General features: G+C 46.5%; 1 protein-coding gene across 1 annotated transcript in view; it reads left to right on the top strand.

The window, feature by feature from the left end:
• The first annotated feature begins 14,133 nt into the window (after positions 1-14,133).
• ccdc80 (coiled-coil domain containing 80) overlaps positions 14,134-16,005 on the top strand; it is an 11,450-nt gene continuing 9,578 nt past the window's right edge. Inside the window, exons 1-3 of the mRNA XM_080537343.1 lie at positions 14,134-14,534; positions 14,941-15,150; positions 15,388-15,959. Of these exons, the coding sequence (XP_080393469.1) occupies positions 14,189-14,534; positions 14,941-15,150; positions 15,388-15,959 (1,128 nt within the window). The 5' untranslated portion in view covers positions 14,134-14,188. The remainder of the gene's footprint in view (positions 14,535-14,940; positions 15,151-15,387; positions 15,960-16,005) is intronic.

Raw genomic sequence — 16,005 nt, 5'->3', positions numbered from 1 at the left:
TGCCTGTGTCGGTTTGGACAGAACACTGTCCGACACACACTTCCCAACATCCACCGATAGACTGCTGTGCAGGGACATCAGCGCCTGGAGTCTGTCCACAAGGGCGTGAGTCAAGGTGCGGAACCTCACTTGGGACAGCAGCTCCTCCCGTCTGGTGAGGTCAGCTCCGGGAGAGGTGACCTCTTCAAGAACCGGCAGGTCCATGTGGTCCATCAGGACTTTCACCACGTCGGCCATCAGCTGTTTGTCACTGACGGAATCCTCCGGCACAGTCTCATCAGAGCTCTCAAGCTTTGAATGTGTCAAAGACACATTCTCAAACTTGGACCGTGTGGACAGAGAGGAGGAGGCCCTGAGCAACTCTGTAGCTACTAATGCACCACCCTCACTGGAAAGTCCATCACTACCCTCACTAGACACCATCTCTACTTTCTCCAGTAGAGATCCTACAGCACTGTGCCATTGTCGGAGCTCCACTGAGGTCTCCATTTTTTCTGACTGTGCCACCATGTCACCCTGAATGGCAACCAGGATCTGGCTAATGCTCTCCCTAGCCTTAGCCATAGATGCACTTTGCTCAGCGGCATGCATCTCACGCTGAGTGAAGAATTCCTTCAGCTTCTGCTGCAGATCTCTCCAGGTGGTCTGTGCTGTAGACCACAGTCTCAACTCCGATACCTCAGAGGCCTCAGAACCTCCCACACTTCCCCCGAGGAGCAGACTGGGACTAGCTGAGGACTCCTGAGTCTGGAACAGGCTCTTAATGCCATTCACAAACGTGCCAACAAGGTCTAATGCTGACAAGTCAGCACAACAGGTAGTTAACCCAGAGTGGTGGGAAGTACTTCCTGCACTGGGGGAGCATCTCTCTGGTCTCATGAGGACGTCTCTCACTTTCTCAGCGGCTTGCCTCTGAAAGTCCTCCTTGGACAGTCCAACGACTGCGCTGGGAGACACGCACAAATTCTCTGCTGATGAGGAGGAGGAGGCAGAATACTCCTTTAACCATCTTAACACGTCCTCCACAAACTCGCAGGCAGCGAGGGACTGATCTGACGCCCTTGGTCCAGCGGAGGCTGTCGTCTCATCCTCTGTGTTATAAAAGACGAGAATCTCGCTCAGAACCTCTTTGGTGCTGTGGTCGAGTTTGAGCTGGCTCACCGCAGTGCTTTGGAGAGCCACCATCGGTCGAGAGCTTTCACTCTGACCTCTACGCAGCGCTACTCCAACTGGTGAGACAGTTGTTGGAGGTAGAGGCTCACTCAGGCAAGACTTCGCTTGGACCAGAGCAGATCCAGGTGTCATGGTCTGATTGCAGTTTGCACTCGAGAGACCTGTGGCTTGTGCCTTTAAAAGACAACAGCCGTGCGTAAAACGCTCCCAGCCTTCTCTGAAGCCTCTGAACTAGAATCAGGGCAAAAGGCAGAGACTCCTCCTTTGAAACACCAGGCCCAGCTGGTGAGTGAGTGATAGACCTCATGTCTGCCACAAAGTCATCAATAATACCTGAGGCCTCCATATTGATATCTGATATGGGTAGACTGCATGTGACAGGCATATTTATGGCAGACACTGCTGAGAGCCACTCGCTGACGGCCTCTGTGGCCTCACATCTAATGTCCTCATTAGAAAGTCTATCCACGCCGGAACAACGGCTGACCTGGGGAACATCCTCTAAATTCTCCAGATACATATCACCACAGAGTTCTGCTGTTGGATAATTCGCCAGTCCAGATAGGATGTCTTCCACCATACCTTCCTTTATGGACAGAATCGAGGACTTCTTACGGGCAGAGATTGAAGACTCAAGCCTCACCACCTCAGATCTAAATGTGGCTGCAAGTTCACCATAGACTTCCTTGGTGACTTCTTCATAGTTAATGGCCTGAGAGACACTCCCGGACCGGATGGAGGCAAGTTCCTCATCACTGATGTCTAGTAGTTCCTCTCCGTTGGTTCCACTCTCCTCTACGAGCAACGGGATTTCCTCTCCGCTGGTTCCACTCAAAGCTGAGGCCCTCCCATTTATGACTGACTCTCGCCTGAACAAGTCAGCCAATTTCGTCTGCATATTTGCAAACATCTTACGGGTACCAGTGAAGATTTTATTTGCAATAGACCCGTCCAAATCCGTGGTCTGAATGATGTCTTCAACATCAGACGCGAATGTGTCGACGACGTCAGCCGCCTCCAATCCTCGCCTCCAATCTTCAGGAGTTGGGGAGGTGGTCATCGCGGCGGCCATGTTGGCTTGGACAGTGACATCACTAGTTGAGCCAGACGGTAAACAGCCGTAGATATTCTTGCTCAGAATTTCACCAACGGCCTTGGTGGCTTTGGAGTGAAACTCCTCACTCTTAATAATCCCGAGGTGTCGTCCCACACTGGAAGAGGAGGACACGCGTCTATGCGGCGCTCCGGCAGAGGATGCCTCCTGATCAGAGACAGAGCTGATCCTGCTGATCTTCTTTGCTAGCTCTCTGAGCATGTCAGCTGCTCCCTGCACGCCCTCCTGATCAGCTGAGCTGCATGACTCCACCGTCTCAACGATGGCAGTCATGACGTCGGCCATCATTGGCCCCAGGTCGGTCATATGGGTCATGGCCTTAATCTGTGGCATCACTGGTTTGTAGATCCCAACTTCCTGGAGCTTGGTGGACACCACGCGCATCATCCTCCAAGACGCCGCGCACAGGGAGTGCTCCTTATCCCAGCCTTTAGGGGCAGACTTACCTGGCCTTGATAATGAAATTATCAAGCCGACGTCAGAGTCACCTGCTCCAGGACGTCTCTCACCACAGGTCTGGTCGAATCAAAGGAGCTAGAGGAGATCGAGCCCAGTGATTGGAGGACGGTGTCCTCGGTGATCCCAAAGAGGACCCGGAGTGGATCATCCAGGGGGGGTGATCCACTCTGAGAGGCTGCAGCCTCCCTGGCCTCATTCAGCTGAATGACACACTGTAGAGTAGGGAGGATGACCTCTATGGCCGCGTTGGAGATCAGTTTTACTATCTTCTGGCCCATGACGTCAAGCTTCGCCTTGGTCATCTGTGTTCATTCAAAAGAGAGTGAAGGATTAGTTGTTCAGCTTAAAGAAGATAATCATTTCGATTCACTGATTCAACACAAACAATAATAATAATAATAATAATGACTTTATTTGTATAGCGCTTTTCCTGCAAACGTTGCAGCTCAAAATGCTTTAATCATTATAATAATCTTAATTTAATTATTCTGTAATTTAAAGGCAATATTAAAAGGATGGGTTTTTATCATCTTAATTTAATTATTTAGTCATTTAAAGGCAATATTAAAAAGATGGGTTTTTAGTCTTGACATATTTGCTGAAGTTGCATCCCTAATGTAAACTGGCAGTGCATTCCACAATTTGGGTGCATAAAATGAGAATGCAGCCTCACCAAATCTCTTCTTTTGTACATGTGGTACACAGAGAAAACCAGCGTCAGAAGACCTGAGAGCTCTATTGGGCTGATATGCTAGCAAAAGGTCTTTCAAATATTCTGGTGCTGTGCCAGTGAGAGCTTTATAAACAAGCAGAAGGATCTTGAAATCTATTCTGAACTTAACAGGAAGCCGTGTAGAGTTTCTAAAATAGGAGTTATACCATAATGACTGGTATGGTATGCCTGCTAACTCTAAAGTAAAATAATAACACATCAAATACACTTACCGGGTCTCTCATGCAGTCATGGATCACCCTCCACTGCCTGGTGAAGAAACAAGTCAACGTTTTCAATTGTTTGGTCTTGGCTTACACTTGTTGTGCTGTTGTGCTGCGCAGGGTGCGAAATCGTGAGCTTAGAATGATCAGGTTCTATCTCCGTTTAGAATGATAAGGTTCTATCTCCGTTTAGAATGATAAGGTTCTATCTCCGTTTAGAATGATAAGGTTCTATCTCCGTTTAGAATGATAAGGTTCTATCTCCGTTTAGAATGAGAAGGTTCTATCTCCGTTTAGGGAAGTTCAGAGATATTTTTACATTCCATTATGTTTTGTGAGATGGAACCTTTGTATTTTATTAATTACTAACTCAAAAATGTCAACATTTTAAAAATAACACCACAGGCATTAATAAACACCTAATGGATCAGATTATGTAAAAAAAACTCAATTTTGACAAAAATTGAGATAGAACTGTATAATTCTAATGTCACGAAATATTGGGTGTGTATTGAAACATAATAATAATAATAATAATAATAATAGTATTGATTATTGAATAATGTGTATTGAAACATAGGGAGCATAGATACAGTAGAGCACATAATCCTTACTCATCAGTGAGACACTTCATGAATGTGATCAGGGTGGGGAGGCGGTCCTGATCGATGTTGGTGTTTAACCACCCAGCCCCCCCCGGCCCCTCCTCCTCCAGCAGCGTGATGACTGCCGCTCTGTCCTCATACTTGTCCTTCGCTCCGGCTGAGGAGGACGTCTCAGCGCGAGCTAAAAGAAACAAACAGAGGATTCTGGGGTTTTATTGTCACCTAGGAAATAGTCTGTAGTACATTAAGACAATCAATGGTTGTGTTACAATATTCACACTAGTATAGCATGATGGAGCCATTTCTAGGCCTTACATTCACACTGATATGTATGGCCATGCGTTCATAATGAATGGTAGCATGTGGATATTGGATGTTTAATGGGATGAAAGACATTTTTTTTACTTCTTATCAAACAAGTCTTTGCAAATAATCAACATAGGGACTCTACAGGGAGAAGTCAACAGAAAACCCTCTCACCTGCATCAGTGTTGGAGCTCTTCACAGAGCTCTTTGAGTCCTTCTCAGAGTGCTTGGTGCCCTTCCTAGCCCACCTGGCGCTCTTCTTAGAGCTCTTGAAGCTCTTCTTGGCCCCACTGCCACTACTCACCTGCAACACAACAGAGTTCAGATACACATTCACACACACCTCACATTCACATACACACACACACACACACACACACACACACACACACACACACACACACACACCTCACATTCACATACACACACACCTCACACACACACACACACACACACACACACCTCACATTCACACACACCTCACATTCACACACACCTCACATCACATTCACATTCACACACACACACACACACACACACACACACCTCACATTCACACACACCTCACATTCTCACACACACACACACACACACACACACACACACACACACACCTCACATTCACACACACCTCACATTCACTCACATTCTCTCACACACACACACACACGCACACACACACACCTCACATTCACACACACACACACACACACACACACACACACACACACACACACCTCACATTCACACACACACACACCTCACATTCACACACACACCTCACATTCACACACACCATACACACACACCTCACATTCACACACACCATGCACACACACCTCACATTCACACACACCATACACATCGCACAATAAACTGCCCCCCCCCCCTTTTCTTTACATATTTCATTGCCCTTACATACTGTATTTTATTGTAATGCCAATGGTATTTGTTGTGTAATAGTTCAAGTGTAATAGTACTCGAATGTACGTTTTTAATTTGTATTGCTATGATTTGTATTGTGTCTCACAACTCCATGTGAGTAGTCCTCAACTTTTTAATGCACCTTTTGTTGCTGTTCTTTATACCTGTTTGTTGAGGAGTGACACATAAATAAAGATAATATCTATCTATCTATCTATCTATCTATCTATCTATCTATCTATCTATCTATCTATCTATCTATCTACACACACCTCACATTCACACACACCATACACACACACCTCACATTCACACACACCATACACACACACACACACCTCACATTCTGGTCAACTTGTTACATGAAGTCAAAGTAGCTTCAGATGGCATCGCATAAAAAAGTATTAAAATGATAATCAGTCAGAAGGCAGCAAAAGGCTTGTTCTGTCAATGTTAAGACCTTACCATGTCTTGGTCCATCGTTTTTCTTGGTCTATCCTCAGTCAGTCTGGTTTAACCGTGGTTACCTCCAGCTGTGAAATGTCCTTCAACTTATTTCAAAGTTGTGACTGACGACAGGACGGCTGTCAGCGGCTTTTGTCGTGGCACATTACGTCATAGAACATTGTGATGTCATACATCAGTGGCGGACAATCAGATGCGGAAATGTATTCAAATGTGAAAAATAAAAATAGAAATATAGTTTAAAATTAATTCATTCATTTATTCATTACTTTCTTGTATCACGTTGGTTATTAAATAAGGCATACCTGTCAACCCTCCCGTATTTTACCCTTCTTTCCCGCTGTGCTCCCTTTTAAATGTTTTCGCGTAAATCTCCCGTATTTTTACCCTATTGTAATACAGTGGCGAATTTTGAATATTCAAATGAAACAACACATTGAGGCCACCAAACCCAACCGGAGAGGCTACAGTACAAAAAAGCAACAACAAAAAATGTCCAAAAAAGTCCATCCTACGATCCTTCCTAGTAAATCCCATGATGACTTTGTCATTCCGTGTGTTGCCAAATGTCTGAAGTTTTACCAGACAAAGTATGTGGGAAGATGCACGCTCATGCTTAGTCATAGCGGTATGGAGGTTGTTTAAATCGCCTGTCGTGGTCCAGACTGTGTTCAGTAGGAAAAAGGAGACATGGCCAACAACACCGTTGTTTTTCATATGTGCTACTTGCTTGAAAGTGACGAACGAAATTTTTCGTCGATCCTCCTCGCCACATCCTCCACCAGCGATCACCAGAAGCAAGGGAGGTGCACCAAGCCATTTCCATGTGCACTGTTTTGGAGGGGAGGAAGCTAGGCTCTCACCCCAGCCTCAGTTCACTGCTTCAGTGAGTACTCTCTCTCTGCCAGACTCTCAATACTGTTGAGTAATAGCGAAATAGAAATAAGACAGTTGATAAGATTTACCATAGTAAGACTTCTCCAAAACATATCCTCACCACTTTTTCTCCAGGCTCCTTCTCCTCTATCTTCATCATCCTCTGATTCAGAAGAGGAAGACAGGTCACAGCCCACCCCGTCCACTGTAAGTGCCTCTCTTTTTTATCTCCTGGCAAGATCTTTAGACTAGGTCTATACTTAAGCAATATCACACGAGAGGGAGAGTGTTGTACTGAATATCAGCACGGCTGTGATTCGGTCGTAGGTACGAGGCCGCAGGCCGAGTACCGAAGTTAACAGTAATAAGCGACAACAGATTATGCTTTGTTTGTTTATTTAATCATAAAAATAAACAAAAAATAGTTCCGCAACTGAACTTCAAATGGTCTGTTGCCTAGTAACCTGAACACAAACATGTAGTCTAATTAACGGTCATTTAGTAGAACATCTGTGTTCATATAGTTAAAAGTCCCAGTGCTGTTATACTGTATATCAGCACTCATGGAATGCCTCTTGTCCAATCAAATTACTTGGTCGGAACTAACTGTTGTATAAAATACTATAAAGTCACTATACATCTTACTTATTTGTTTATTCTATAATTTGTTCATTTTCTACAGTCTTCCTGTTCTCGATCATGCTTGACAGAGCAGGCGGCCTCCCCTTGCTATGCTGGTGAATCCAACATGGCCGCTGCCCCAGTGCGCCAGTTCATCAGATTGGTGGACCTCAATGTGGGGACATTCAACCACCCTCAGCCTCCCGCAATGGTGGGGTACCCCCCCACTGCACCATGCCCACCCCAGGTGCCCCCTGCTGCAGAGAGGAGAGTATGGTGGACCCCCCATGCTTCGTCCCCCCCGCGCAATGCTGGTACACCCAACATGCCCACTGCCCGGCTGCTGCCCCCTGGGTTAACCGCAGTGGAGGATCTGGTATACGAGGCGACATTCAACCCCCCCACTGCACCATGCCCACCCCAGGTGTTCCCTCCTGTAGTGAGTACCTCTCTGCTAAACTCTCATCACAGTTAAAAGAGTTTAAAGAAATTATTATAATTATAAATTACCATTTGAGAAATGTAAGCCAGAAACAAGGCAGATTATCTCACATAGCCTGATGTTTGTTCTACAGCCTGCCGTGCCTCGCATTCGGGATTGGATGCACCCTGACACGCTCAGTCTCCAACAGCTGGACTACATGGAGCGGTGCCGGCAGAACCTTTCAGATCAGTTCATCTCCGAAGAGCAGTACCACCTCTCACAGCTACAGTCCAACAGCTCTCTGTCTGTGAAGGAGAGGGCGAGGCGGTCCTGCTTCCACTCAGAGAGGGAGGACTATGCTCAGTTCCAGAGAGCATGAGGTCCACGAGCAGAGAGTGAGGAAGCTGAAGAGAAAAGGCCGGAGAGAGAGGAGAGAACAACAGCTGATGGAGCCTCCACAAAAGAGGCAGCGTGAAGAGGGGATGGAGCCTCCACAATGGAGGCAGCGTGTGAGCTCCGACTCAGAGGGAGAGGTGGATGAACAGGAGGCCATTCCGGGGACCTCCAGTTCCTACTACTACTTCTGACTACTCAATACTTCATTCTTCTGTTTAAGTAGTATACTCAATACTTAATTCTTCTGTTTAAGTAGTAGTAGTAACACGAAAGTAATAACAGGATACGTACAATAAGTGATAATATAAGAGAAGCATATTAATAAATCATAATTATGCTCTAGAGAAATTGTGATGAGTAATTTTTTTTCATCTTGGGAAGTTAATCAAACAATGTTGATCCAGTTAATTTAGTGGGTGAGTGAGTGAGTGAATGAATGAGTATGAGTGTGAGTGAGTGCTTGCGTGACTGAGTGAGAGAAAGGGAGAGAGAGAGCGAGCGAGAGAGAGAACGAGGGAGAGAGAGACAGAGAGTGAATGTGGAGGTCAGGAGGTCGACTACAGTACAGAAAACAGTGTACACAAACAATGAGGACCGAAAATGACGACTAACATGGTTATGCATTATGTATATGTTGTGTGTGTCTAACATGTGACTGGTTTATCTGTTCTGACTCAGTAAAAGTCTGCCATGATTATGAAATTAAGAATGTAAATGGAGTAAGTGTAATTTAGATGGAGACTCTCCATCGCTGGAAGAGAAGAATACACACACAAGTGTTAACGAAAACACATACACACACACACACGGGTTGGGCTGGTGGTAGCATACAGTGTACAAGTTTATACTGTTGTAATTCCACCACACTGTCCATACCGTTACATTACCATTACACCCAACCAAGCAGAGGACCCGATGTTTATGAAGTGAATATGATGACATATGCAACCCGTGAAGCGTGATCAGTGACACTGTGGAAGACTTGTTTGTTCACCTGGTAGCCTGCTGTTGGTTGCCTGTAGGCTTGTTGATTGCATGTTTGTTGTTTTATTGTATTGCATTATTATATTATTATTATATATTAAACATATTATGTTTGTGTGTAAACGTGTAGTTATGTATGTTATGACATCCTATCCTGTGTGTGTGTGTGTGTGTGTGTGTGTGTGTGTGTGTGCGTGTGTGTGTGTGTGTGCGTGTGTGTGTGTCTGTGTGTGAGTGTGTCTGTGTGTGAGTGTGTGTTGGGACACAGGCTTTAACCAGAGGCCAGGGTCTCCTCTCACTGACCTGCCAGGGTTCAGGTTGGACAGCAGGAGGGTTCAGAGGTCCAAGTGCAAGGTCAAAGGTCATGGAGTCTATGAATGGAGCCGTAGACTGACGTACCAAAACTTCACTAGGGTCACAAGTGACACTGTACAGAGAGACAATTTTTCCCAAAAAGAGAGTTGGATTCACAACCCACTGGTGTTGTGCAAAAGCCTAGGTTCTGAAATGACATAGGCATCAATGGCATATCTCTGCTTCCCATAGAAATACTGAGCCAACACCCTTCATCCGTCAGAAATGTAAACCTCAGACGTTCACAGTCAGTGTGTATGCAGTACCTCCCTATACGTTGCCATAACAGTATCAAGTAAACAGTTAATGCTCAGTTTTGAACACATCCCCTGAACCATAACCGTGTTAAAGTGTGATATGTAGGAGATGCCCATTGGCTCATGCAAGTCTGTCCAGCTTCACAGTTTTATAGAGGATATGAAAGGAGACAATCTGTATCCTGATTCCTGACACACGGTTTCACTTGCGAACACTAAATCTGAGCAAGATGCTGGTATGCATACACACACACACACACACACATACACACACACACACACACACACACACACACACACACACACACACACACACATATCTCTACACACATCTCTTGAGCAGAACATGAGAAGCACAGATGACTGGGAGATGTATGGGCGTTGTCAGATAGAGTCTAATTCTCACACAGGCTCTGTGGTAAAGAGAAGTAAACCTGAACCAAAAAGAGAATAAATTACTTTTTTTTATTATAAAAAAGACCTATGGGGAAACACTGATGAAGAGGCTATGGTAGTAATATGAGATGAAGTAAGATTAATCTTCACTCAGTTCTGGGTAGTTCTTTCCATATAAACACACACACACACACGCACACACACACACACACACACACACACACACACACACACATACACACACTGTGAGTCACACTCAGAGAGAGCTTGGGAAAAGCTAGTCAGGCTCAGTCCCAGTCAGGACAATAAGGGGTGTTACGTCTGCTTGACCCCAGATGCACTCTAAACTCTGGTGACCTGGAAGTGAGGGATAGGGGTTATTCCTTTAGTCTGGCCTTCAGTAGCCCTGGACTACAGAGACCTAGCTGGGATGTTTTTCAATTATCCTCCCGTACACTCCACCATCTGTTGCGTGTAGGGCTTGTGGGACTGTGCAAATGTTTCATGTGTAGTTGTGTGTGCATACGTACACACGTGCACTGTGTGAGTCAGTCAATGAGGGTGTCCTAAACCACTGCCCAAGCCCTTGATCTATCTGCGTCCTGCACACAGTCGTCAGTGTGTGTGTGTGTGTGTGTGTGTGTGTGTGTGTGTGTGTATGTGCGTATATGTGTGTATAATAAAGGTCTGTAATAAAGTCCTTTGCGGATGGAAATAAAACACATGGTTCAGATCATTTCAATGCAGGATGATTCAAAGTGGGCTCTTTAGTAGTCTGAAAACCCCAGTGTTTCTGCCTGCAGGCTGTAATTACAGCGTAGGACATAGAGGGCCCTACTGATGGTCTCCGGATGTTCAAGCTGGTTCTGAGGCAGGGTTAGGGTGAGGCAGGGAAAGGCTGTAGACTAATTGATTTCAACAGCCCAGCACAGCCCAGCCCAGCACAGCCTCACCCTCATATAGCACTTCAGAACGCAGCTCCGCACAGTCAAACATCATTGTTCACGATGTGTAGACATCTGATCACATAGGCCTTTGATCTCATCTCTGAGTATAGTCCTTATCTGAGGACATTAGGAGATACACTGGATGTTGGGGAGCCCTTATCATCATGCCAGACAAACGTTAGTATTGAGTATACGTTTCAGGGGAACCTACATGTGATTCTCATTATCTACTGACTGTGAAGCATCCACTGTTTCCAGACTCCAGTGCACCCCTCAAAAACGACAGTGGGGTTTTCCCTGCCAATAACAGTAGGCTATGGCTGACGTTCTCTCATCCCTCTCCGTGATTATTCAGTTGAGTTGAGTCTCAGGTTTCGTCGTCTGATAATTGTGCGAGTGTGTGTGTGTGTGTGTGTGTGTGTGTGTGTGTGTGTGTGTGTGTGTGTGTGTGTGTGAGAGAGAGAGTGTGTGTGGGGTCAGAGCAGTCCAATTGGGGTGCACATAGCATGGCTGGGCTGGTCCATGCATGGCTGATGGTTCCTTAGGAGCATTTTAATTAGTTCAGCATCAGTGGAAAAGGCTGGCGAGGAATTTTCATTATTTCCAGCTGCTCCTCAATATCCCTGACAAAAAACGGTAGCAAGGTTCTTAGATATAAAACCCAAAGTGACACCCCTCCAAGACAGTGCCAATGAACAATATCGGTGGGAAACTCTAAAATAATGTAGGGTTGTGGCTATAAAATGCCATAGTACTGCACTGTTTGTGCTTAAGTATATACTGGACATAAATAAATCAGTTCCTAAAAGACGCTGTTCCGGTTTCCACGTGTACAGTACTTTTTCTGCAGTAGTTCCCTTTCGAAGCATTATGACGGCTATGCAGAGAGAGGACCGTTTTTATGAATGTGTGGGCAGCTGATTAGAGTGTCTGGGCTGGCTACAGTAAGTGCCAGTGCATTGGGAGAGGTCACGGCTCAAGTCCAGTCCAGTGTGGTTTACCGACCAGAGGGTCCAGCACAAGGAGCGCACTGGGAAGGGCTGTTGGAAGTTTGTTGTTGTGAGCTAGGATTACATCAAATGGGATAAATTGTAATTATGTTATGTTGGTCGTAGCATAATGATTTAATAATTACATCCTGTTCGTTTGAGTGTACAGTAGGGTACGTAGAGTTTAGAGGGAAGCAGAGGGCTGCCAACATCCCCCAATCTAAGTTTATAGCACAGCTCTCAGTTCTGTTATTAATGATCCATGTCCATCCAGCTTCAAATGCACCAGCTCATTCCTCTCTTTTGGATGAGGTACGGAAAAGCATGTCTATTTTGGAATATATCAAAGGGAATGGGAGCTGGGAAGGAGAGGGGGCATTAGGAGGCGTTTCTCCTTGGAGTTTATGGGAGGAACTTGACTCCCAGCTTCGCTGTGGTCATTATTTTCTCTTCCCAGGGAGTTCTCTCCAGTCGGGTTGCCAGTTGCAATAAATGTTTTGGTTAACATGTATCATAAAATATAACATATTCATTCATGTGCTGAATTGTACGCTTTGATTTTTTAAATGTGATGTTTGTAGCCTACTACTGACTTCATTGACTATCAACGATTTAGCTTGCGTCTTTCCAGAAAGCGTTTCCCAAATGAGTGAGGAAAGAAAATATTCTTCCAGTAAAGGGTGGATTTTAGTCTCAACTGGCAACCGACTGTCCAGGGGCTGGTCGTGGGTCGCCAGCGCCAGTGAGGAGAGTCCCGGGGCTGAAGTTGATGTGGACATTTCTGGGAAAGTTTCCAGAATCCCGGTCGGGCAACGAGAGCAAGCAGACGGGGGAGAGAGGCGCGTTATACAGCCACTCGGTGCACTTTCCTGCTGAATCCGGACGCAGCCTGCGTTAAGTTCTTTGCCTTTCTCCTGGATAGATGGAAACCCCGCACTTTTACGGAACAAAGTGCGCTAATTCGCGCTAATTAATTGTCCAATGGGAATAGATAACGGACGTAGTAATAATACGGATCTTTGTATTGAGGGAATTTACAATAGGCTTAACGTGGCTGAACGCGTGGATTTATAACTGACCAGTATAGGCTACTTAGAAATAATGGAGTGATATGAAACTTTCCCCATCAATTGCCTTCTATACAATTTTCTCAGGACATAGTGTGTTGAATCTTTGGATGGCACGAAAATCCAGACAAGTGAACCTGGAAGTTTGGATGAACGGTTTCTAAATATTCGGATTATTTGGGGGGAATAGAGCTGACAACGTCAATGAATCCCTGATTTTGGGGTGATTCAAATAGTTGCCTACCTCTCGTTGAGTTTCATGACAGTGTTCATGTGGGTGTCAGTTTGACAGTGGGGTTCTGGGTTACTGGGTGTTGCTGCTGCGAAAAGTAACGGTATGCTCTGAAAACACAATACAAAACGTGTCTGCACCTCTCGCACTCGATTTTTTATGATCTGGACTTTGATTTATTGTATCAAAACAAATGCACTAAAGACGCACACAAGACCCATGTCCATTACTGGATCTTTCTCTCTCTCATTTGGAGTGTTTACTTAAAACTGACATCCCACCAAAATGCGGGGAGCGTTTGTCCTGGGTCTGGCCCTCCTGGGTCTGCTAGCCTGGGCAGGTGATGCAGACAAACAGACACCAGTCAGAAGGATGCCCTTACGCCTTAGGCGCACCAGACTGGGGCTCCTGCAGCCGGGCGCAGCGGCCAGAGAAAGCACTACGGCCAGTGTCCGCCCTGCCTCTGCCTCTGCCTCTGCCTCTGCCTCTGCCTCTGCCCCGGTACCCTCTGGACTCATCGCCAGGCGAGGGGAGGCCATGCAGTCTGACGAGAGCACTGGTAATCCCATTAGGACCAGGGCTGCTGGGCAAGGCAGGAGAGTGGCAGGGGCAAGGGCAGGAGTGAGGGCAACTGGGCAGGCTGGTCGCCCACTCCAGGCTGGCATGCTTCAGGACGAGGGCACTCCCGGGGCAAGGGCCAGACTCTCGCGGATGCCAAGCAGCGCCGGCTCACCTAACTTATTGGCGAGCTTTGCGGGGAAAAATCGTGTCTTGGTGATCTCGGCGCCTCACGACTCCGACGGCTACTACCGGCTGATGATGTCCCTGCTGAAACCCGACGTGTACTGCGAGCTGGCGGAGCGGCACGTGCAACAGATCGTCATGTTCCACCAGGAGGGGGAGATGGGGGGCAAGGTGAGGAGGATCACCGCTGAGGGCAAGGTGATGGAGGAGCCGCTGGACACTGCCCTCATACCCCGCCTCATGACCTTCCTCAAGTTGGAGAAAGGTAACCTAGAGTGTAGCTCTGAGGAGAAGTTGCCTGTAGAAACAGATCTACTAGGATCATCGTGCCCTCTCCCAATATTATCCATAACCAGTGGGGGTAATAGATCAAACTGAAAAGATCAGAGTCTATGGGTCAACTTGATCATCATCCCTGCATAGCCATCCCTGTGTAGTTAATGAAATGTGTAGTTCTGTTCTGGACCTAGACCACAGGTGGTAGCACACTCACATGTTTGGTGGGATGTTTGTATTATGTTCGTATTAGAGGCTATAGCAGGGGCTACATGTTTAACTTTGTTCTGTATGTTCTAGGCTACACTTTGACACAGTTGTTTGCTAAAATAATTGCCTCATGGAAAGTGAATGAAATCTCAACTGCAGTGACATGTGTCAACTGCTCTCTACAGGGAAGTTTGGGATGGTTCTCCTGAGGAAGACTCTGCAGGTGGAGGAGAGGTACCCGTACCCTGTGAGGTTGGAGGCCGTGTATGAGGTGATTGACCAGGCGCCCATGCGTAAAGTGGAGAAGATGAGGCAGAAGGGCTTTGTCCAGAAGTGTAAAGGCGCAGGAGTAGAGGGCCAGGTGGAGGAGGGTGCTGGCGACTCAGGGACAACTGGTGAGACACATCAACCTCTAACATGGTTTACAAAAAAATATATACAGTATATCACACCTCTTCTTCAGAGGCTGTCATTTGTTTTGATGTAATTTCTAAACATTTTTCAGAGGAACATCATTTAAATAGATGGGCAATCTCACAGCAACAGCTTGATTCTCGATGCCGTAACACAATGCATGGGGATAGTTGATGCTAATAAGTCTGGTGTGTGTTGTTCACATTCTCTTTCGACAGGTGTACAGGTAGACACACCCATAGAGAGGCGACCAGACAGGAAGGAGGTGATGAGGAAGCCATTCAGGAGACCCACACAGGCTACCACGACGACTGTCGCTACGACAACAACAAGGCCGACAACAACTACCACAACAAGACCCCCTACGACCACAACCACCACAACTCGAGCCACAACCACCACAACTCGAGCCACAACCACCACAACTCGAGCTACGACAACTACAACAAAGCCTACAACGACCACAACAAGAAGAACCACAACCACCACAACAAAACGACCTACGACCACCCGACCCACAACCACCACCACAACTCAGAGGCCGACCAGAGCCCAGACCACAGCTCACTGGTTGCCAGCCCCAAGGACCACAGCAGAGCCCATCTACTATAACCGTAGAGACAGGGAGAGGGACAGGGACAGATACCCACCCAAAACCACCCCCTCAGGGGATAACCGCACTGACAAGGATGGCAGAGACCCCAACAATCGCAGGCAGGCAGGAGTGGCGCCCACCCCACACAAACCCACCAAGGCCAAGCCGACCAAGAAGAAGAATGCAGGAGGAAAGGTATTTACACTATACAAACTAGTTTTAGAGCAGACCCTTACATGGT

The sequence above is a fragment of the Nansenia antarctica genome (assembly GCF_963989245.1).
Source record: "Nansenia antarctica genome assembly, chromosome: 7".
NCBI lineage: Eukaryota > Metazoa > Chordata > Actinopteri > Argentiniformes > Microstomatidae > Nansenia > Nansenia antarctica.
The sequence above is the reverse complement of the archived record's forward strand: the minus strand, read 5'-3'. Positions and strand labels throughout refer to the sequence as shown.